The sequence below is a fragment of the Haliotis rufescens genome, unplaced genomic scaffold (genome assembly GCF_023055435.1).
Source record: "Haliotis rufescens isolate VD_foot unplaced genomic scaffold, xgHalRufe1.0.p SCAF_6, whole genome shotgun sequence".
Classification (NCBI taxonomy): Eukaryota; Metazoa; Mollusca; class Gastropoda; order Lepetellida; family Haliotidae; genus Haliotis; species Haliotis rufescens.
Window position 1 is genome coordinate 46,267,797 of NW_025964334.1, and position 23,764 is coordinate 46,291,560.

At 41.9% G+C, this 23,764-nt stretch overlaps 1 protein-coding gene across 2 annotated transcripts in view; it reads right to left on the reverse strand.

Moving 5' to 3' along the window:
- LOC124142912 (synaptojanin-1-like) overlaps positions 1–23,764 on the reverse strand; it is a 77,903-nt gene that overhangs the window by 33,383 nt on the left and 20,756 nt on the right. Inside the window, exons 12-24 of one of the 2 annotated variants that reach the window (XM_046511628.2) lie at positions 23,332–23,437; positions 22,209–22,349; positions 20,813–21,005; positions 17,172–17,183; positions 12,475–12,633; positions 11,147–11,300; positions 10,085–10,163; positions 8,662–8,865; positions 7,957–8,207; positions 5,315–5,401; positions 4,415–4,635; positions 3,746–3,857; positions 1,499–1,602 (exon numbers count right to left, since the gene is read on the reverse strand). In XM_046511628.2, coding sequence (XP_046367584.2) covers positions 1,499–1,602; positions 3,746–3,857; positions 4,415–4,635; positions 5,315–5,401; positions 7,957–8,207; positions 8,662–8,865; positions 10,085–10,163; positions 11,147–11,300; positions 12,475–12,633; positions 17,172–17,183; positions 20,813–21,005; positions 22,209–22,349; positions 23,332–23,437 — 1,823 coding nt within the window. The remainder of the gene's footprint in view (positions 1–1,498; positions 1,603–3,745; positions 3,858–4,414; positions 4,636–5,314; positions 5,402–7,956; positions 8,208–8,661; positions 8,866–10,084; positions 10,164–11,146; positions 11,301–12,474; positions 12,634–17,171; positions 17,184–20,812; positions 21,006–22,208; positions 22,350–23,331; positions 23,438–23,764) is intronic. The other variant, XM_046511629.2, reaches the window with a different exon arrangement.

Below are 23,764 nucleotides of genomic sequence, written 5' to 3' on the forward strand. Positions count from 1 at the left end.
TGGGGGCAGTCTCCAAAGTGTGTTGGGGAGGGGGATTGGAAGGGTTCACTTCGCTCAGGGCCTCCAACAGGCTCCGACGGACATGTCTCCAGCGCTGGAGGTGTTGGTGGAGGACTGACGTCCGGACATGGAGGATCGGACATGGGCGATCTCGATGTCCCATCTGGCGGTCGTATGGGGACAGGGGGTGGGTCATGACTGAGAAACTTGGGTATTGCACTTGTATCAAATGGGTCGGGCTCACTGCTGGTGTCCCCAAACAAAGGAGCATCTAAAATATTATGAGAACTTTGACTAGATGTTTCTTCTGATCGAGATCCAAGAGGTGGACCACTGGGTACAGGGGGAGGTGGTCTGCCCACTGCAGACAGTGGTCGATGTGGTGGTTTCACTACGAAGGGATCATCCGGGTCTGAGACTGGAGATATCACAGCACTCTGCACATCCTTTCTGGGAGCTGGCCGGGGTCGGGCTACAGGGGCAGGGGCTCCAGCAACCTCCCCATCGGACTTGACCGACGCCAAGTTCTCCATACTGCGGAACCTCGGCATCGGCTTGGGAGGGACCTGGTTGATGGAGGAGGCGTCAGGACCTGCCATGTCCTGGGCAGTCCGACTTCGGGGGATTGGTGTGGGTGCAGCCAAAGATGAAGTGGAGGAAGACATGGCTGGAAGAGAACGAAAATAATAGCAGTCACTGAACTAGTGAAACTGTGCAATCAGTGTTATCTTCTTTCCACTTTAGAAAACTATGTCCTTCAGTATTTGCTTCTGTTCTCAGAAAATAATGATTCATTTGCACTGTACAAAAAATAATTTGATTTCCAGTATCATTCCTTAGCAAAATTAAATATCTGAATAACATAATGATGTACCAATGACATAATTCTGATGTTGACCTACAGAAACTGGCTGTTTGAAAGGTGTATCATACATACCTCCAACAGGTGCAGGAGTGTTGCTTGGCATCATGGGAGGTGGTAAATTAACATCCGCGTTTCCTTGGTTACCACCCATCAGGTTACCTATCAATTTCTGTGCCTCTTCAATACTGCTAGCATGTGTGTGATGTGTTACGTTGGTGGGGAGACCAATAGAAGAGATCTACAAAAGGAGGGAGGTCATGCGAGGTTAATAGAAACACACACTGGGTTATTGATCATCAGATGAAGATCAGAAATCAAATACTTTATTTCCATGCCCCAAAGTTAAGTTGCTGCAACTGTGAACACATGTAGGGGCTGCTAAAGGTAGAAGTCACACAGTGACACTCAGATCAGAAACTGTTTCATGGTTTGGTTAACATTGGATATCAACATCTCACATTCTGCATGAAACTGTTTGAAATGATAGTTAAGATGGTGACAACACGGATGAACAAAGACATAAATCACACAGCATTCTTTGATTCTAGCCACACTAAATTCAGAAGTGCACCCCACACTGTGGTCAGGTCAGATCTAAGCCACAACAGAAGGAGGAGATCCTGTTTAACTCACCACGCGGGGACCTCCCTTCCTGGCCTTCACGTTGGCTGAGGGTGGGGGGCGGAGGGGCTGGCGGATCTTGGGGGCCTCTCTCCCCACATTCCTCCCGGGAGAACCTGGCGGGAAGAGACACCAATACTACGGTCATACTATACTTTAAAGTAACTGTAGTTACTAAATATAGAACGATGAAGATCCAGGTTAGAATTGGTCTTCAGCAACCAATGCTTGTCGCAAGAGGCGACTAACAGGATTTGGTGGCTTGATTGATGCATGTCATTGTATCCCAATTGTGTAGATCGATGCTCATGATGTCAATCAAAGAATTGTCTGGTCCAGACTTGATTATTTACAGACTGCTGTCATAGAGCTGGAATATTGCTGAGTTGGGCAACGAAAGACAAACAAACAAACAAAAACAAAATTTAAATGTGGCAAACTAAAAATTAATACTTATTATGACTGTGTGGGTCACTAGTTGATCTTTTGTCTGTGCACACAACAATCTACTTGCCAAGACATTCTACTTTAAACAACTTTTTTATTGGCATAGGGATCAAAAATAATATCAAACCTAATCATCTGATTATCTCTGACATTATATTATATCATGACAATGTGCAAATTCTGTTGCTGAGGTGTCTGGCTCCATGGCTTCTTCCGTCCCCACAGGTTGCAAGAGAGTGCCATTCCCAGTGCTTGACTCATCCAGGTCACAAGGCAGCAGACACATTTCTTACAACCTGATTCAAGCTTACCAACACCAAACAGATTGGAATACTGCCCAAGCTTACACTCAAATAATTACAGCTATGTGGCTCTGTAGCTAATCTGAATATTATCAATATGTTATTTACAATTTTTAAGGTCAAACTTAACATATTTCAAAATGATGATTTCAGCAAGCTTTCATTCATCATAACAAAGAACAACAAACAACGGCTTAATGAAAGGTCATGAAGGGTCAAAATAAAGTGGTATTTCTGTACACAGTTTGTATTATAGGTCAAAGGCCATTTCACACCAATAATCATGTTATTGTGCATACTACATATTTCTTACATAAATGACAAAACATGAGAATGACAAAATGGTTATCATGTCTAAAGTCGGATCAGAATCCTGCGTGCACTGTTGCTAAGACCATCCATATACAGTTTCTACATAGGCCTTGTGTATTCAAAGATGTCAAAATTATGGGATTGTTATGGCTTTTGACATCATATGAGGTGGCAAAAGAGTTCAGATGAGCTACCAAAAAGAAAGTTAGGAGATAAACAAACTGTGATTTGAAATTTGACTGTAGATCTGATACCTCTTATTTTTCTATGTAAATTTCAAATGCATATGTTTAAAGGTATCAAATCTACAGTGCGATGGCCTGAAATTTAAAATCACAGTATGTTTCTCTCCATTCTACCATTTTAGTAGTATGTACTTATGTTTATCAAGTGTATTTTAATTTCAGCTTCTATTTCAATTCCTGAGTCTTAGTTCTAGTTCAAGCACTCAATCTAACCTGCTGCAATATCACAATAGTAGTCACCATTGCGCTCGCTGGCTGTGTTGTTTCTCTGGGTCTCCATTGTTTTGCCCCAGCTGCCGATATTCAGTGATAGGGTGCTTCATGTGACTCGTCACCTCTCTTAGAGAGTGCAAGTCAGTGTTACCATCGCTGGATAGATGTCCGTTTATCACAGGGAGGTTTATGTGTGAATTTAGGTAGTTTAGAGTTGTTGTATATACATAAGAATGTTACCATAATTATGTCATGTTACAATCTGAAAAACTTTTTTCAAAAGGCAATGAAAGTCAGTGACATAGCACAAGCTAACCTCTGCTCAATCGAACAGCTTGTTTCTATAAATTTGAATTTGTTTTAATTCTTTTTCAATGTCCCATTAAAACATGTCGGTAAGACAAATTTGTGTTAGCAAGATCACTCTGCGTCCCCCGATTCCTTCAACAAGCCACTCTGGTTACACCATGACGTCAAGAAGGCTTTGAAAACAGCTTACAGCAGCCATTGTTATACGCACTGTCGATAGATCAATGTTTTCATACGCAATGTTTTGGGGTGATAAAACATGGTGACTTTGAGGTATCAAATGGACATAGACACCTGATTTTGACCAATGAGAAGCAAGCATTCTTCAGTGTTGTGTTACGGTAGAATGTATGACAACCATCCAAGGGTGTGTGTGTCCAAGATGTCTGATGACACAACTGGAATAAAGTCTTCACATTGTTACATCTCACCTGGGGGGCCTTGACTAGATGATGCTTTAGGTGGCCCCCCGGGGGGACGCTGTGGGGGTGGAGGCTTAGCAGGAGGGGCACCGGGCCTCTGTGGAGGCTGTTTGCGGGGCATCTGTGACAAATACAAAAATATATGTTTGTTTACGATAAATGAAAGGAGTCAAATCACACATGCCTCAGTAAAAGCTGTGTCATCATGCTTTGCATGTGCTGGAATGGAGGATTATCAAGTTTCGGGCCAACAGCTAATAGTGTCAACAACATCTAAGTCAATTTGCATACTTTGAAATGATATAGATTCAATAGGGCACGGCAACAGATAATTTTAATTTTTTTAAATATTTCCCAATTTTAAGATTTCCAAAACATGACTCTCCACAGTATTTATATGGCCCCAGTGGTTGAGAGAGTAGCATGTACAGAAGTGTCACAAAATGTGGTATGCAAATTTGAAACCAACAGCCCCAAGTTGGACCAATGTTGGAAGTGAAGGATAGAACATGCCTCCACATGCTTGGTGCTAAAAGTGAAGTGTACAGGGATCTCTACAGAACATCCCTGGAGACTCCTGTGTAAATGCATCTGGCATCTAAACAGTAGAGTTAGTATTAGGTTATCCTGAGATTTGAAAAATAAAGACAGATAGTGAGATGTTCACATTCAAACTACCTCAGGCGAAGGTGCGCTCCGAAGTCTGGCCCCAGGCTCTGGAACAATGAGGCCCTCAGCCCCACCCGGAGGCACAACACCAGCACCAGGGCCAGCTGCAGGGCGTGGCGGAGGTTTGTCAGGGCGGGAGGGGGCTGCTGGGGGTCGACTCGGGGGTCCTCCTGGGGGTCCCCCAGGGATGTCAGTCAGTGTTTCCTCCTGTACAGCTGGACTGTTGCGGCCTGTGGGGAACAACAATATGTCACATACACCTGAGTGATTCTGTGGGTGGGTGGGGGTGTGGTCGGGTGAGTGAGGGAGTTGGTGGATGGTTGGGTGGTGTTTGAATTTGGTTTAACATCACATTGCATATGGTTTGTAATGAAATACAGCTTAATTACAACAATACATGCATGACACAGATGGACATCATGATGATCAACAGTAAAGGGCACATGACGACACCATTTAATATATTTTCATTAAAACTGTTATGGAGAAATGCAGTGTATGCAGAGTATGGAAGACTGACGATGTAAGTGAAACCCTGTGAAGTATCCCAGCATTAAGTAACTAAAAAGGAGAGGGTGGGTCCTGGGGTCCATGAGCTATTTTCCATGGTACCTGAATCTAGGGATCCCCTGCATCTTTAACTTTGAATATAGAAGTAATGACAAGGGCTGATCCCCCACTGATCCCACAAGAAGAATCTGTGGGTGGGGGAGCTTCCTTACTGGTAGAGGCTCATTACTACCGCTGTATACATCTTATTCAGCTTCACATTTATTTTATCATATTGTAATAAAAAGGATATGAATATATAGCCTAGGTTATGTGCCATATCAGATCCTGGTGAACAATGCATGAAGATGCATGCTGGAGCACACTGTTACCCGGTTGAGGGGGAAAATGGGGACTGACCTGAGGATGATGGACTGCTGTTCCTGGACAGTGGAGCCAGGGGAGCGGGCAGCATGGCGTCGTCCCCAGCGAGAAGGTCCCCCTCGTCTGGAGCATGACAACATGGTGAATAGGACTCACGGTGAACTAGACTCAGACGGAATCATATCACTTCATACTTCATGTTCCATATCAGAAATAATGACACTTCAGTATACTGGCCCTTGATACTCAGTTTAACATCCCTTGAACATTTTCATTTCATCATGTCTACCATCACTTTTCAAATTACGTTTATATATGGACCATGCCGTGGGTCATGAGAAATAGCTCATTTAAACATGTAGTGATGAAAAAGTCTGAATGACTAAAAACATTAACTGTTTCTTCATCATATGTTGTCAATCTGACAGAAGGCCTTTGTCACAGCTAAAAGACATACTGACAGAAGGCCTGTGTCGCAGCTAACAGACATACTGACAGAATGCATGTGTCACAGCTAACAGTCACACTGACAGGAGGCATGTGTCACAGCTAACAGACATACTGACAGAAGGCCTTTGTCACAGCTAACAGACATACTGACAGAATGCATGTGTCACAGCTAACAGTCACACTGACAGGAGGCATGTGTCACAGCTAACAGACATACTGACAGAAGGCCTTTGTCACAGCTAACAGACATACTGACAGAATGCATGTGTCACAGCTAACAGTCACACTGACAGAATGCATGTGTCACAGCTAACAGACATACTGACAGAAGGCCTTTGTCACAGCTAACAGACATACTGACAGAATGCATGTGTCACAGCTAACAGTCACACTGACAGAATGCATGTGTCACAGCTAACAGTCACACAGACAGGAGGCATGTGTCACAGCTAACAGACATACTGACAGAAGGCCTTTGTCACAGCTAACAGACATACTGACAGAATGCATGTGTCACAGCTAACAGTCACACTGACAGGAGGCATGTGTCACAGCTAACAGACATACTGACAGAATGCATGTGTCACAGCTAACAGTCACACTGACAAAAGGCCTGTGTCACAGCTAACAGGCATACTGACAGAAGTCCTGTGTTACAGTTAACAGACATTCTGACAGAAGGCCTTTGTCACAGCTAACAGACATACTGACAGAAGGCCTGTGTGACAGCTAATAGACATACTGACAGAAGGCCTGTGTCACAGCTAACAGACATTCTGACAGAAGGCCTTTGTCACAGCTAACAGACATACTGGCAGAATGCATGTGTCACAGGTAACAGACACACTGACAGGAGGCATGTGTGATAGCTAACAGACATACTGACAGAATGCATGTGTCACAGCTAACAGACATACTGACAGAATGCATGTGTCACAGCTAACAGACATACTGACAGAAGGCCTTTGTCACAGCTAACAGACATACTGACAGGAGGCATTTGTCGCAGCTAACAGACATACCGACAGAAGGCCTGTGTCACAGCTAACAGACACACTGACAGAATGCATGTGTCACAGCTAACAGACACACTGACAGAATGCATGTGTCACAGCTAACAGACACACTGACAGAATGCATGTGTCACAGCTAACAGACACACTGACAGAAGGCCTGTGTCGCAGCTAACAGACATACTTACAGGAGGCATGTGTGACAGCTAACAGACACACTGACATAATGCATGTGTCACAGCTAACAGACATACTGACAGAAGGCCTTTGTCACAGCTAACAGACACACTGACAGAAGGCCTGTTTGACAGCTAACAGACATACTGACTGAATGCATGTGTCACAGCTAACAGACATACTGACAGGAGGCATGTGTGACAGCTAACAGACATACTGACAGAAGGCCTGTGTGACAGCTAACAGACATACTGACAGAAGGCCTTTGTCACAGCTAACAGACACACTGACAGAATGCATGTGTGACAGCTAACAGACATACTGACAGGAGGCATGTGTCACAGCTAAAAGACATTCTGACAGAAGGCCTTTGTCACAGCTAACAGACATACTGACAGAATGCATGTGTCACAGCTAACAGACATACTGACATAATGCATGTGTCACAGCTAACAGACATACTGACAGAAGGCCTTTGTCACAGCTAACAGACACACTGACAGAAGGCCTGTTTGACAGCTAACAGACATACTGACTGAATGCATGTGTCACAGCTAACAGACATACTGACAGAAGGCCTGTGTCGCAGCTAACAGACACACTGACAGAAGGCCTGTGTCACAGCTAACAGACATACTGACAGAATGCATGTGTCACAGCTAACAGACATACTGACAGAAGGCCTTTGTCACAGCTAACAGTCATACTGACAGAAGGCCTGTGTCACAGCTAACAGACATACTGACAGAAGGCTTTGGTCACAGCTAACAGACATACTGACAGAATGCCTGTGTCACAGCTAACAGACACACTGACAGAAGGCCTGTGTGACAGCTAACAGGAGGCCTGTCAATGATAACATACAAGGAAACTATCCTCGTTGGAGGAGAAACCTCTGGTGCAAAGCCATGGTTGCTGCCAGAAGACCACAGCCTTGTTTATAATCATCTTCAGATCCAGTCTAATCTGGCTTCATGGAGTCCCTTTAAAAGCAAGAAAGACGACAAGAACAGTCTTCAGGGGCCACTTGGTACTCACCATCATCCATGACATAGTCCATGGCGGGCATGCTGAAGTCGTCTCCCAGTAGACTGTTGGAGAACTGATTGTACAAAGCTGTTGTGTTGAGGGCACACATTTTCAGCTCTTTCTCGATGACATTACGCCAGTCTGGAGTGCATAGTCTCACCCGGATAGTCTCCCCGTTGACCTGCTGCTGGTCGAGAGCCTGGGCGTCGAGAGCACTGTCACCACTCTTGTAGATGACCCACATGTCACTGCCCACAAATCTGTGTGAATGGAGATCATATATTCTGTTTAAACAACTGGTACAGAAACTGCCTCGATTCATGCTGACATCTTGTTAGTTATAACCTTCAGTTGTACGAAAGAAAATACCACAATAACCAAACATAAAGAACATGATGTTAGTTCATCTTAGTTCAACACTGCTGGTAGCTAGGATTCATTTTTAAGAAAGAATATTGGACCTAAACAATATGTGAATGTTGTCAAACACTACAGTCAGCAATCCAGTAATATCATGGCAGCCTGGAGATAATCATGGCAGCCTGGAGATAATCAAGTCTGGACCATGGACCGTCATAAAACTGGAATATTGCTGGGTGCAGCGTTAAACAACAAACAAACAAATACTGTGGACTAATTCAACCACAGAATTCCCCAAGGAATGGCCACAATGAGGGTGGGTGTGTCGTGTGTTGATGCTGTTGTGCGACCCACCTGACCACTGTGACGTCCCCCACCTCAGTGAAAGTGCTGACCACCTGGTCGATAGTATCATCGTCAAACTCCGCCCCTGAGGCCAGTGACACGATGACAGTGCCATCTGGTGGTCCCTGGTGAGCTACAACCTCGTGCATCGCTCTCTCCTTGCAAGCCTCGTCAACAGCCAGCACATCAATGTCCAGCAGGGCCAGCACAGGCCTGAATCAGAAAGCAGACATAGCACTGGCACAGGGTGATACTTGTGTGTCCAACAGAGGACTCAGGCAGTACCCTGAGTCTGAATAAGGATTTCTGCTGTAATAAGAGTATTAAAAGTTGTAGCTCAGTATCACTCAGGGTACATGTGGTTGAGGGATGCATAACACCACATGTACACCGAGTGATACTGGTAAAACAAATTTATCTTACAGACAGTTTTGACAATGTCAAAGAACTAAAACAATACCAAACTGATTGAAAATAGCTGTTCGATTGAGCTGAGGTTAACTTGTGCTCTGTCATCTGACTCTCATTGACTTGGAAAAAGCGTGTTGCTTTTTGCACCAAGCAGGATATTATGAATTTTCTCCCCCTTAGAAATCCATGTATAATCTGTCTTGTTTGTGGCAGGGTATAAGGGATTTATTCTCCTGCTGAGAAATGTATTTCCCTCCAAGGCGGGATACATTTTAAGTTGTAGCAGGAGCACGAGGGGTACACTGAGTTTTATGCGTCCTGCATTAGGTTTTGTAATACTCGCCACAAGGAATTTATCTTACCGACATGTTTTAATATGACATTGAAAAAAAATTCAATTGATAGAAAACAGCTGTTCGATTGAGCTGAGGTTAGCTTGTGCTATGTCAAGTGACTTCCATTGACATAGCGTGTAGCTTTTAGCTTTGAAGCGGGTATTAAGGATTTATTCTGCCTCTTTCTTGTGCAGGGACATAAGAGATTTATTCCTCTGCAGATAAATGTATTCCCCTCCAAGGTGGGATACACAGTATTTTGTCAGGATCACGTGAACCAATTAGATCTCTTTCTGCAATGGAGGTATGATAATTAACTTTGTCCAAAATACATCTTTTTAAAATATTTCTTATTTAATCTAACTGTCCCAATAAAGAAATAAGGGGGTCAATGTGCACAAGGGGCACCTGTTAAAAGTCAAGGGGTTCTTGTCATAGTCAAAAACAAAACATACATGGGCTCCTGGAAATGAGACACTATTGATAAAACATTTTCCAGGACCTAAGACATTTATGAAGATGTAGAATGGGAACACATGATCTAGAAATAACACTAAAAATAACACTAGAAAGTAGGATCATCAGTAGGTGTTGTTTCAGTCCAGTTATCTGGCATGACCTATTGTCACCCAAGAGCCTGCACACAAGGGAGAAGACAGTGATTGGTGTGGGTGTTGGCTAGCTACCTGTGATCTGATGTCTTCAGGTCCGCCCGGTCATACAGTATCAGCTTCCCCTCACTCCAGCTGGGGTCATCTTCCTCCTCTGTAACACAACACTCCTCACATGACACTCCTCCTCCGTCTCTTCTTATACACAACAAAGAGATTATTTGGCACCAGTAGGTCTTTCTTGATAATATTGAATGGGTCATGTAAGCAGCTGGGTTCCATGTTAAAACACTAACTGTTCTTTTCTATTGTAGTCTGTGAAGCCTCAAACACTGGCTCCCACTCACACTCACACATCGACAATCTACACACACACACGTCTACAATCTACACACTCACACATCTATAATCTACACACTCACACATCTACAATCTACACACACACGTCTACAATCTACACACACACGTCTACAATCTACACACACACATCTATAATCTACACACTCACACATCGACAATCTACACACTCACACATCGACAATCTACACACACACACGTCTACAATCTACACACTCACACATCTATAATCTACACACTCACACATCTACAATCTACACACACACGTCTACAATCTACACACACACGTCTACAATCTACACACACACATCTATAATCTACACACTCACACATCGACAATCTACACACTCACACATCGACAATCTACACACACACACGTCTACAATCTACACACTCACACATCGACAATCTACACACACACACATCTACACACTCACACATCTATAATCTACACACTCACACATCTACAATCTACACACACACGTCTACAATCTACACACACACATCTATAATCTACACCCTCACACATCTACAATCTACACACTCACACATCGACAATCTACACACACACACGTCTACAATCTACACACTCACACATCTACAATCTACACACTCACACATCTACAATCTACACACACACACGTCTACAATCTACACACTCACACATCTACAATCTACACACTCACACATCTACAATCTACACACACACACGTCTACACACTCAGCTATGGTTCTACCATCTACACTCTCACACATCACCAGCTCTACGTCTACACTTACGTTCTCTGGGCAGGAGGTGTTTGCGCCTCCACAGCACCCGGTCTGTCCACGCTGGTGTGCGGGACTTCTCGCTGGTGTCGTAGTCATCACTGAACAGATCGTACTTGTAGGTTGGTGGAAAGTTGGTCTTCCCCTCGTTGAATCCAGCAAACGACTACACAACAAGCACACATACCGACACATCATTCTTGGCAATTCTAGAGACACATCATTCTTGGCAATTCTAATGAAGGCAATTGAAATACAAGTGTTTTCATGAAACTTCATACAATGCAACTGTGATGATTTAATTCATGAGAGGTAGATAGAAGCTTTTGTTTAAATCATTGGTCAAATCAATTTCTTTTGCCAGATCAGGCCTCAAAGTTTAAATTGTTACCAAGTAGCCATATGGCTACAAGTATTTTTTTCCAGGTAGCCAGTGGTTAAATCTAAAAGTCAAGCCAATATTGTAGGTAGCCAAAAGCATTTGAAATGATCTTTATCAAATAACTTTTAAAATATGTACAAGTTATAGCAGTAGTTTTGTATATTAGTGGAAACTGTACTTGATTTTTTTTTTTTTTTGACTCGAACAATGATGCAGTTTATGTTACTTGATTATATCGGTATATCCTTGCTTATCCAATGAGCATTGTCAACTGAAATAAAGTACTAATTACATTTATATTTATGTATTTTGGTTCATTGTCGACTTTAGAAGGAATTATTTGTGAGTACAATTATCAGCAGACGTGTTTTCCAATATCAGCTGTTATTTATTTTTGTGTCTACAGATGTGTAGCAATAGAATTTAGTCGCTACTAGATATTTTTCAAGGTAGTCATTTGGCTACCTCTGAGTTTTAGACAGTAGACAAACTGAATTTTAGGTCGCATTGGCTCCCATTTTAGTTGCAACTTTGAGGCCTGAAGATCACATTTTCAGTGGTCGAAAAGCTTTTAAAAAACGTGTTGTTTTGCAAAGTGGTCCCTTATCACAAGTACTGGTATTATCATTTGGGTGACATCAGCGAAATAAAGTAAAATACAATTAGGGGGATAAGAATACAAAGGGTTACTCCCCTTCCTTGACCTACTTTGAAGATTTTTCATAGCTGAAAACAACTAGGATACGATGGGAAGAAGAAAAATGTACTCAAAATTGTAATTAAGATCAACATGTGTGAAACAGTATGTGAATCTCAAGGAAGCCCATAAACAGATGACAATTCCTGTAACATTGGGTGATGAGATGAAATGGGGTTTAATGTCACGTCCAAGAATGTTGCATTGGGGGTGAGTGACTCAAGGAAGTATAACCAGTGATCCCGAAGACAAAGGACCTACCTTGCCCTCCGCCCTTTGTACATTGAGCTGGTCATAGTGCTGCAGTGCTGCCCAGTTCTCACTGCGGACCAGGTCCTTCACCTGGTCTATGTCCATGTCGATGCGGTAGTTGAAGTCTCCGCACCAGAACACGTAGTCGTGACTAGAGATAGTCCGGCCCTGCAATACACACGATTCTTATACCATACCCAACACACACAAATCTTACACCAGACAAATAACACACTTGTATGGTTCGTACCTTCAATACACACTAGACTTACAGGAAGTCTGTCATGTAACCAGGATGTCAGTCGTGTAACAATGATGCCCGTTGTGTAACCAGGATGTCAGCTGTGTAACCAGGATGTCAGTTGTGTAACCAGGATGTCAGTTGTGTAACCAGGATGTCCGTCATGTAACCAGGATGTCTGTCATGTAACCAGGATGTCAGTTGTGTAACCAGGATGTCCGTCATGTAACCAGGATGTCTGTCATGTAACCAGGATGTCAGTTGTGTAACCATGATGAGCGTTGGGTAACCAGGATGTCAGTTGTGTAACCAGGATGTCAGTCGTGTAGCCATGATGCCCGTTGTGTAACCAGGATGTCAGTTGTGTAACCAGGATGTTCGTCATGTAGCAAGGATGTATGTCATGTAGCCAGGATGTCCGTCGTGTAACCAGGATGTCAGTCATGTAACCAGGATGCCCGTTGTATAACCAGGATATCAGTTGTGTAACCATGTTGTCCGTCGTGTAACCAGGATGTCCGTCATGTAACCAGGATGCCCGTCGTATAACCAGGATGTCAGTTGTGTAACCAGGATGTCAGTTGTGTAACCAGGATGTCAGTTGTGTAACCAGGATGCCCGTCGTGTAACCAGGATGTACGTCATGTAACCAGGATGCCCGTTGTGTAACCAGGATGTCTGTCATGTAACCAGGATGTCAGTTGTGTAACCAGGATGCCCGTCATGTAACCAGGATGTATGTCATGTAACCAGGATGCCCGTTGTGTAACCAGGATGTCAATTGTGTAACCAGGATGTCAGTTGTGTAACCAGGATGCCTGTCATGTAACCAGGATGTCTGTCAAGTAACCAGGATGTCAGTTGTGTAACCAGGATGTCCGTCATTTAACCAGGATGTATGTTATGTAACCAGGATGTCAGTTGTGTAACCAGGATGTCCGTCATTTAACCAGGATGTCCGTCATATAACCAGGATGTCTGTCATATAACCAGGATGTCAGTTGTTTAACCAGGATGCCCGTCGTGTAACCAGGATGTCCGTCATGTAACCAGGATGTATGTCATGTAACCAGGATGCCCGTTGTGTAACCAGGATGTCAGTTGTGTAACCAGGATGTATGTCATGTAACCAGGATGCCAGTTGTGTAACCAGGATGTCAGCTGTGTAACCAGGATGCACATCATGTAACCAGGATGTCTGTCAAGTAACCAGGATGTCAGTTGTGTAACCAGGATGTATGTCATGTAACCATGATGTCAGTCGTGTAACCAGGATGTCCGTCATTTAACCAGGATGTCTGTCGTAGAACCAGGATGTCAGTTGTGTAACCAGGATGTCCGTCATTTAACCAGGATGTCTGTCGTGTAACCAGGATGTCAGTTGTGTAACCAGGATGTATGTCATGTAACCAGGATATCCTGTCGTGTAACCAAGATGCCCGTTGTGTAACCAGGATGTCAGTTGTGTAACCAGGATGCCCGTCATGTAACCAGTATGTCTGTCAAGTAACCAGGATGTCAGTTGTGTAACCAGGATGTATGTCATGTAACCAGGATGTCAGTTGTGTAACCAGGATGTCCGTCATTTAACCAGGATGTCCGTCGTGTAACCAGGATGTCAGTTGTGTAACCAGGATGTCCGTCATGTAACCAGGATGCCCCTCGTGTAACCAGGATGTCCGTCGTGTAACCAGGATGTCAGTTGTGTAACCAGGATGTCCCTCATGTAACCAGGATGCCCGTCGTGTAACCAGGATGCCCGTCGTGTAAACAGGATGTCAGTTGTGTAACCAGGATGTCCGTCATGTAACCAGGATGTCCGTCATGTAGCCAGGATGTCCGTTGTGTAACCAGGATGTATGTCATGTAACCAGGATGCCCGTCGTGTAACCAGGATGTCCGTCGTGTAACCAGGATGTCCGTCGTGTAACCAGGATGTCAGTTGTGTAACCAGGATGTCAGTTGTGTAACCAGGATGTCCGTCGTGTAACCAGGATGTCCGTCATGTAACCAGGATGCCCGTTGTGTAACCAGGATGCCCGTCGTGTAACCAGGATGTCCGTCGTGTAACCAGGATGTCAGTTGTGTAACCAGGATGTCCGTCATGTAACCAGGATGTCCGTCGTGTAACCAGGATGTCAGTTGTGTAACCAGGATGTCCGTCATGTAACCAGGATGTATGTCATGTAGACAGGATGTCCGTTGTGTAACCAGGATGTATGTCATGTAACCAGGATGCCCGTCGTGTAACCAGGATGTCCGTCGTGTAACCAGGATGTCAGTTGTGTAACTAGGATGTTCGTCGTGTTACCATGGTGTTACTATGTTACAATGTGTTTCATAACAAATACAAAGGTAAACGAGAACATGGCATGAATAGTTGACAAAACAATACTTACTGCTGCTAGAAATACATTAGTTTTGTCATAAGGATTGTATGACTGTTCTACTCTCTGCCCAGCCATGGAGGGTCAAAATATAATTGATGAATGCGCTGAAGGTGTCCAGGCTATAGGAGACTTATCACCTACACAGGAATAAACTCAAAAACATGTCTCCCAATTCCTTTTTTTTGGATACATTAGTTCAAGTTGTTACTGTAAATGTGTTGGCAAATACGAAAAACAATAATAGCAAAATATAGGAAAGATATTGGTTTCATGCAGAAATGTTCATTAGCTAATGAGTTTTGGCAGAAAACAAAATGCTCCTTGTTTGAGACTTAGTCCAAATTGTTTCCATGGCAACACAATAAACTAAAAAATTGAAAAGTATGAAAAGTCAATAATTGAAACAAAGCCTGTAACAAAATAAAATTGAGAAAAACTACAAACTAGCCAAAGGCACCAGATTTGCTTATGAGCAATGCATATGGCATCTTCATGTTGAAAATTTCTACAAAATTTCCAGTTATGGCCCGGAAACAAACCCTACCCTCATTTGACACAAAGTAAAATTTTGAAAAAGTTTAAAATAACAAAAGACACCCGTTCAACTGATGCAATGCATTTTCCGCTGAACAGTTTCCAATTTATGAATTGGAACAGGATGGGAACACAGACGCCAACACCAACAGGAACCGAACTGAAAACAATATGTCTCCCCTGCCTTGGGGGTGAGGGGGAAGAGACATAATTATACATATCACAACTCTAGAACTCTAGAAATCTAGAAACCATGCAAACAAAAACAGACAAACAATACTTGAACATTTGGAACTAATATAAAAGAATCCAATTCCTCGAAGAAAACTTCTCAACACCCTTATGTGACATCATAATCAACATGAAGTGATCATTTCATATTTATGCAAGCATGGACCTCGATATATCTTAGCTTCATGCCAGTCAGAACATATGATCTCTGCATTACATTGACGAGCATCTGTGTGGTGTAGTTAGTTGGATATGTGAGTGGCTCCAGGCACACATGTCCTGGTGTGGAGCTGGAGGGGGCTTGCAGATGCAATGACATAACAGTTGTACATGGAATGGGTTAGAATTTGCATTAGTTTGCACTGGTGATCAGCATTAAAAAACTGAATTCTGATTTGGACTTTGAGATTAGAAGCATGCATGTTAGTTGTGACACTGTGTGAGCAACAACACATGACGGCAAACACTCCAGGCTCATACAGACAAGCACCTACAACCTTCACTCTCACACGGTATGTCACCATGTTAAACACTTCCCTGAGAACGCCACATTATGTTACAATCATTACAAGGTCAAACAAACTAAAGTCACAAGTATAGACACAACAAAGTCACTAGAATAGATGTACACCTTGTCTGGCTGGCAGTTTAGCAGGGTTGGCTTAGTACTGTATTGGAAGCATACCAAAGGCCAATATGTATGTGCCCCAGGTACATCTAGTCAGACCATCGGTATCTGGTCTCTGATGTAGTCAAGCATCTCCTATTATCCAGTGTATCATATTTCCATTCTATTATCATATAATACCCCGGACCCATTGGCTGACATAGGTTTATATTGATTCCTAAACCTAAAAAGTATCTGTGCAATCAAATTATTTTCACGTGCAAAAGAAACTGTGAAAAGTTACTGATGAGAAAGGGAGATTGTGTCACTGCTTCCCAAACGAAACCATGGCAACAAATGGATGCAGGAGATGATTCACATAACATGGAGATATATAATACACTGGATAATCAAGGAGATAGGTAATAAACTTCCAAAACATACATCGATTCAGCCACTGCCAACCCAAGTAAACTCAGCATTTTGCAGCTGAGTCAATAGCCAGCATCTGATGTGCAGGCTACACATTCAACAAGGCGACACACACTCGAGTCTACACACGTAAACATACCTTCCACAGTGAAAGCATTAGGAGGCCTGGCTACTGAACACATCATGTGTAGAGACAAGACTGAGCTAGCCTGCTAGGAGGGCCTATGTACATAACATGCATGCATGCTACACATGCTGTGGCTATACATACCATACACACATCCTGTAGAGAGAAATATATATATACATATAGATGGGGGAACAGCAGCACAGCTGGAAGCATGGCATTATGTAGTTTTCTACACTCAACAGGTACAACTTGGGCTAGACAGCTACATCCATCTGGCCGCCACTCACATGAGAGCAGAAGAACTTTAACAACAGGGGAGCCAACAACTTGTCCCGATACGTTGTCTCTGACTAGGAGCTGTGTCCATGGTCCCCAAGGCTCATATCGTCCAGAAATATAATTTCTCTTAGCTAGGGCTGTTTGATCAGTTTTGAGATTCTTATCAGCTAACCATCTTGATTATTACCTCAGTGGTGTGCATGTGCAAAACCTGCTGTTTTGTCACAAATATAAAACCATACCACCCTATCATGGAATTGATCATGTTTCCTTGACTTTCCTGAACAGCTGACAACTTGTTTTGAACATGACAATCTTTTATTTTATTGTCTATCCTTCCCCCTCACATCTTTAATCACTGAACTCCATTTCATCCTTGAAACTTTGTAAATAACTGTATTCTTCCTTGTCATATGTTCAAGATTTCCTTGTGATATCTCATCTCATGTTAAAGTGTCACTACATGTATGTAGGATCTCACATCTAGCCAAGCGGAAGTATATCTACCATGACAAGGAATATGTGCATTATATCATGTTATATCTGAGTGGTCAATTGCACTGCAGAACAGCAGAATACGAGGGGCGTTCAATAAGTTTTACAACTTCAATATAAGACCAAGTAGCAGCATATCTTTTGAAAATTTATTTTTCCATATAATATAAGTCTGGGCTTTAGGGTGGGTGATGTAACTGTACAGCCCAGACTTAGCCCCCAGTGACTATTTCCTGTTTTAGGCAAATGAAATCTGCCCTACGTGGAAGACGCTTCCAGGATGACGAGGACATAAAGGCTGCCACAGAGGCGTGGTTAGAGGGCAAATCTGCAGATTTCTATAAAAGTGGTATTAAAAGCTTGAAGGACAAATGGAATATGTGTATTGAGGTGAATGAAGATTATATTGAAAAATAAATGTGCAAAAGATATTCTGCGACTTGGTCTTATATTGAAGTTGCAAAACTTATTGAACGCCCCTCGTAGAGTTTCCAAGATTATCTAAACCTAATTTGACATGTAGCAAATATCGGGAAATGGGGGACATTTGTACAATTTCCTATATTTTTGTGCTGACAGGGAAATATATAAATTCCATATTATAATAACTGTCACAAGTCCGGTCAATAGTGGCAGTCTTTATCTTCAAGGACATAGACAGAAACAAGGAAAGGCTTCCAAGAAAACCTGCCTATTCAGATAAAAACTGTTCCATTTTCCCATCCATGTCCAAGTAGTTTACACACCCCTTAAAACATGAGCAAAAAAACATATGCATATGATACTGCAGTTACATTATTATTAATTATTTGGGGTCAGATAAACTTTCACTGTGCTCTCATTGAAGATATATTTAGACATAATTGTTGGATGTGTATCACATGGATTTACATGAACATACATGTCTGACAAGGCAAGTCTTGTGTCACATAGGGTTCTTGAAATATTCCAATTAAGCAAGAAAACATTAAATCTGAAAATACCCTTACTTTCAACAAAAAATGATAGAAATGTACATCCGACATAATGAGTAAATATTGAAACTGAGGGCGGAGAGAGGTCAAACACCAACTGCAAACAGTGCCGTCTGATTGCCTCACCTGTTGATTAGGAAGTAGATTTGGGATATCTGACACCTGGAACTGATGGGGCAAAGGTTGATGGTTGCATGGTTTATGGCCAAGTAGGTGCCACTACAGTGTTCAGGGGTTTTCTGACCATATTTTCTGTAGTTCTCTTATGTTGAGCCTCTCTATTCATACAATTTCCTTATTTATTATTAAGATTTTGTATTTATAAAATTTAGGTAAGGAAAACCATTTCATATATATTTATATGTCACCTCTCATTTTTATGTTTTAACTAATCTTTCAGTTGACGTACTTTTTTTTGTAGTTATTTCATATCAGTATACCCAGCCAGGCCCAGTCCAGACCCATATGTTGTTTTATATATTTGGAATATATTTAGTATCAGTTCTTCTAAATAAGTAGCTAAGCATATATAAGACCAACGAAAATTAAACACAGATCAAATGTTAAGACGCAAAAATGTGCATCTAGATCGTGTTTAGGCAGAAGCCTGTTTACGGTTGGGGCAGAAGTTGCCCCATTTCCCACACTCACAGCTGGGTCTTCCTTGCGATTACGGAAAGTAGCGGAAAGGGGCAAGGTTGGCCAGAGAGGGTATGCCATAAGTATATTGGGGATTTAAGAGTAAGACTTGTTTAATTGATGCCAGTGAAATACAAGTATTGTAACTGATGGTTGATAATGATATTGATGTTTAGTCCAGCAGTAATCTGTACATGCTTCACATCAGGTATGTATATCATGTGTACAAGACACAGTCAGAGTAATCATATGTGTCGAAACTCTTAATAATCTCATGTGTTGATGCGATTACTAACATGGCAGCCACAAAGAACCCACTTTAGCCGAGGCTCTGCTGGGCAGGCAGTGGAAGAAGTTAATAGGACATGAACAATGGTTTATCTACATCTTGATTCAAAATAAGTTTTGTGGAAGAAATCCCATGAAGTAAAGTGTAGCCCCAATTCTGATACATAATATCCAACACATCTAACTGGCATGTACTGAAAATCTGGTAAGTATAGTTAAGGTGGGTAAAATGGGTTTTTACATAGGGTTCAAAATTATTGCACTTATATATAGCTAAGTCATGTGCAAATGTGTGTGGCTGCTTGTGCTCGTCCAGACTAAGCCTGTTGAATAGGGCTAGTCCGCTGAGATACCATGCCACAGCTTAACATGGATACCCAACTCAGACCAGTTATACTAAGAGCCAACCAGTCCTGTCTTATTCCCTTAATGCCGAAAGTCAGACGGGGTAACATGGCCGGGCATCAAACCACTGACCTTCTGCTCTCCTGGCAGAGGCTCTATCAACTAGACCACAGAGGCTCTAATAAGTACAGTTAAACCTCTTATAATCATTGGCAATCTAGATGCACTCTTCCCAGTGAAATTGTTCTCATTAAAAACATTCTGGATTAGGGAGTCATGGGAACAAGTAATGTTCCACTGGCGGTGATCCCAGTAATTAAGTTTTAATGAAACATAAAAAAATTCTCTGTGTGTCTGTGTCTGTGTCTGCTTTTACTAGTCCAGACTAATGCTGATTTCATAGTGCTGAGATACCATGCTGCAGTTTAACATGAATACCTCACTCAGGCACAGTATACAGACTCCGATCCAACCAGTCTTTATTTTGACCCCTTAATGGCAAGCGCCAGGCATGGTAACAACAAGTACAGTCTTTTAACATCTTTTGGTATGACGCGGTTGGGGATCGAACCCCGGACCTTCCACTATCCAGGGGGACACTCTACCACTAGACCACGGAGGGGGTCTACGCTTTCATGACACAGTATATTCCAGATGTACAGTACCAAGTATAAGTAGCATACATACAAGTAGCACATCAAACCAATCCCCGCCACTTCAGACCCCCCACCCCGCAGTGAAGGACAATGGTGAAACACTTACCATTGGGAACATCATTTTGCGCGTAATCTCCACATAGTCAGCGTTCCTCTCATTGACCTGAGATTGGCCTGCTGCCAGATGAGCACACACAAAGCACACTGACGTGCTGTGAACCAACATACGTATTGCCACGCCACCCTTGTTCCCGGCAGCACCCCCCAGGCCAGTCTTCACCTTCTCTATAGCCACATCTCTGCACGGACAAGAATGTCATCACTACATAGCAAACATTTCAGGGATTTATCCTGGGCCCTTTTCCACAAAGCAATCGTACCGCTACGACTTTCGAAACTTCTATACAATACATAGAATTTCGACAGTCGTAGCACTACAATCACTTTGTGGAACGGGGCCCTGGACTCCAAACTAGGTGACCTTGGCATTTAATATGGGAAAAAATAATTATTTTGCCCACATTGGTCAGTGAAGTACAAGTCACCACTGCAAAACCATTGTATTAGTTATTACCATATAACACAAATTCGGAACTTTGTGATTCAATTTGGGAATTTTTTAGAGACATCTGCTGCAGACTTGGGGCTCTAAGCAGGTCTAGATAAATCCCTGTACTTACATATCACAATGACAATGCTGTGACATCCTGGTCAAATGTGTTCTGTCAACTAATTGTGTGTTTGGATAAAGGATGAAGAATTTTAATGTAACATATATCGCCAAAACGCAAGCTTTTCGTACCTATAATGCGCGGGGTATGAAAGGGTTAACCTGTGCACGGGAGTAGAAGATCTCAAGATTTTTTTCTAGCTGTTTCAGGTTCCACTGGAGATGTCACCAGTGTTTGGAAGCCAGCCCGGAACTGATGTTGCTTGACAGCAATACTTGGCATTTCTTCCGAAATAATTATTACTAGAATGATTTTTGTATGAAAACACAAGTTGTATCTGATTTCTTTATCCATGGTATATATTTTCTAACTTTAAATGAGTGTCGCCTGGATCTAGATTGCCAAGCATGAGCATAAATAAGAAATAAGAAATAAGCATGATACAACAGTTACTTTTTATATATTACATGTAAATCATCACTGTACATCCATTGTTTCCTTAATGTCTGTCTAATTACTGCAAAGTCGACAAAAATGTAACCAATAACAAAATTACATATTCTTATCATGAGTTGTCCCTGAACAGTTGTTCTCATCTAACATATGACATTTAACTGGTTAATCTGAAATTAATTCCCTTGTTAGTTACAGCTATTAGCAAGTGTTGGAGAAGGCATATATCGGAGATTGTTGACTCAACACACTGAAACAAAGCCTGGTAAAATTGAAACATATTTAGTTGGTGATTTGAATAAATGACTTAAAACATGTTCTAATCTTATTTCTTCAAGCCTGAACTAACAGCAGCCATGTGTAGTGCCTGGTACTGACCTAATGAATGGCGCAAGGTGTGGCCTGATGAAGACGTAGAGGACGACGCCCACCAACTGAATGTGAGTCAGCTGCACATATTTGTTGTCTCGCGAGATCGTCTTCAACAAATCCTTTTGCCACTCACGGGCATTTGCTGTGCTGCAATCAAATTTTAACCACCAATAATTGTAAACAGAGGATAAATGTACAAATGGAAATAGCCTTACAGTTGTCTTGAGTCGTACTCACTGTGCATGGTGTAATTGATCATATCTTCACCATGTTCATATATAAACAGTGAAGTACGGTTATAACAAACTCAAAGGACCACTTATTTTAGTTTGTTATAACTGTAGTTAGTTGTAAGTATTTTGACTGCAGGCATCCCATAATGACATAAAATGCATTACATAAGTAAATACATGCTATAGATATCTTATTGATAGTTTCATTAACATACAGACATAGGAGTCAATTCTTAGTTGAGGGTGCAAATTGAGGACAAGGTGTCAGTCCTTGATCCAGTTAATCACTTGCCTTCAATTGTTTATTGCTGCTTTGAAGAGATGAGCATTGTAACACATGAACAGCTCAGAGATTAACAGTTCGTATTAACATAAACATTGTCATTCATAGAGTACACAGGGGACCACAAAATGAGTTTGTTATATCTATTATTTTGTTATAAACGTGTTCGTTATATCAATCAATTTTATATGATCAAATATACAACAAATGGCTGGGGAAAAACCCAGTTTCTTATATATGTCAGTTTGTGATAAGCGTGTTTGTTATAAACGTAACTTACTGTATCTAAAGTTGAAACATGTTGAATATTCAAAAAGTGAACGGAATGATAAACATTTCTGATTGCTTGAATCATTCAGGAAGTGATGATTCCTCCAATCTTGTTCGCTTGCAGGGCTCCATGTTATGTTTTACCAAGGGCGCCAAGTTACATTTTCAGATTATTTACACTTCAAATATCAATCTTACGAGCCATATGGTGACTACAATAAATATATCAGTTGACAAAGTTGCAATTACAACTGAGAATGAACTTTTTTGGATCGTGGCCACTGGCAAAAGTACAAGGGTTTTATCTGAGATAGCTGAGGTGATGTAACAATAAATTCCTTACCTTGCACTCATGATGTTGCTTGCATTCAAGTCCACTATTTCCTCAAACCCTATTGCATAAATGTCCACAGGCTTCTCATAGTCAACCGACTCATCTTCCAAGGTGCCTACAAATAAAAAATCAGTTCAGTGGCCAAATCAACACTTTGGAAGATTAAAAAAAAATGTCTTCAGATTCTATAGTTGGAATGAACTCTAAATCTACCAGTGTTTATAAGGATTTACAGGACATGATGATTTTGTCTGAACAGATTTGATGAACATTGTTGGATCCCTCCCTGAGAGAGGAACGACATAACACAGGAGTAGGGAGACAAGCCTGTCACTTGACTGTCAGTATATTCAAGACTGATGCAAGACACTGATTTTCAGTATATTAGACTGTTCTTTCGATAATGATACCAATTATCCCTGTAGTTTATCCAGTTTCCCAA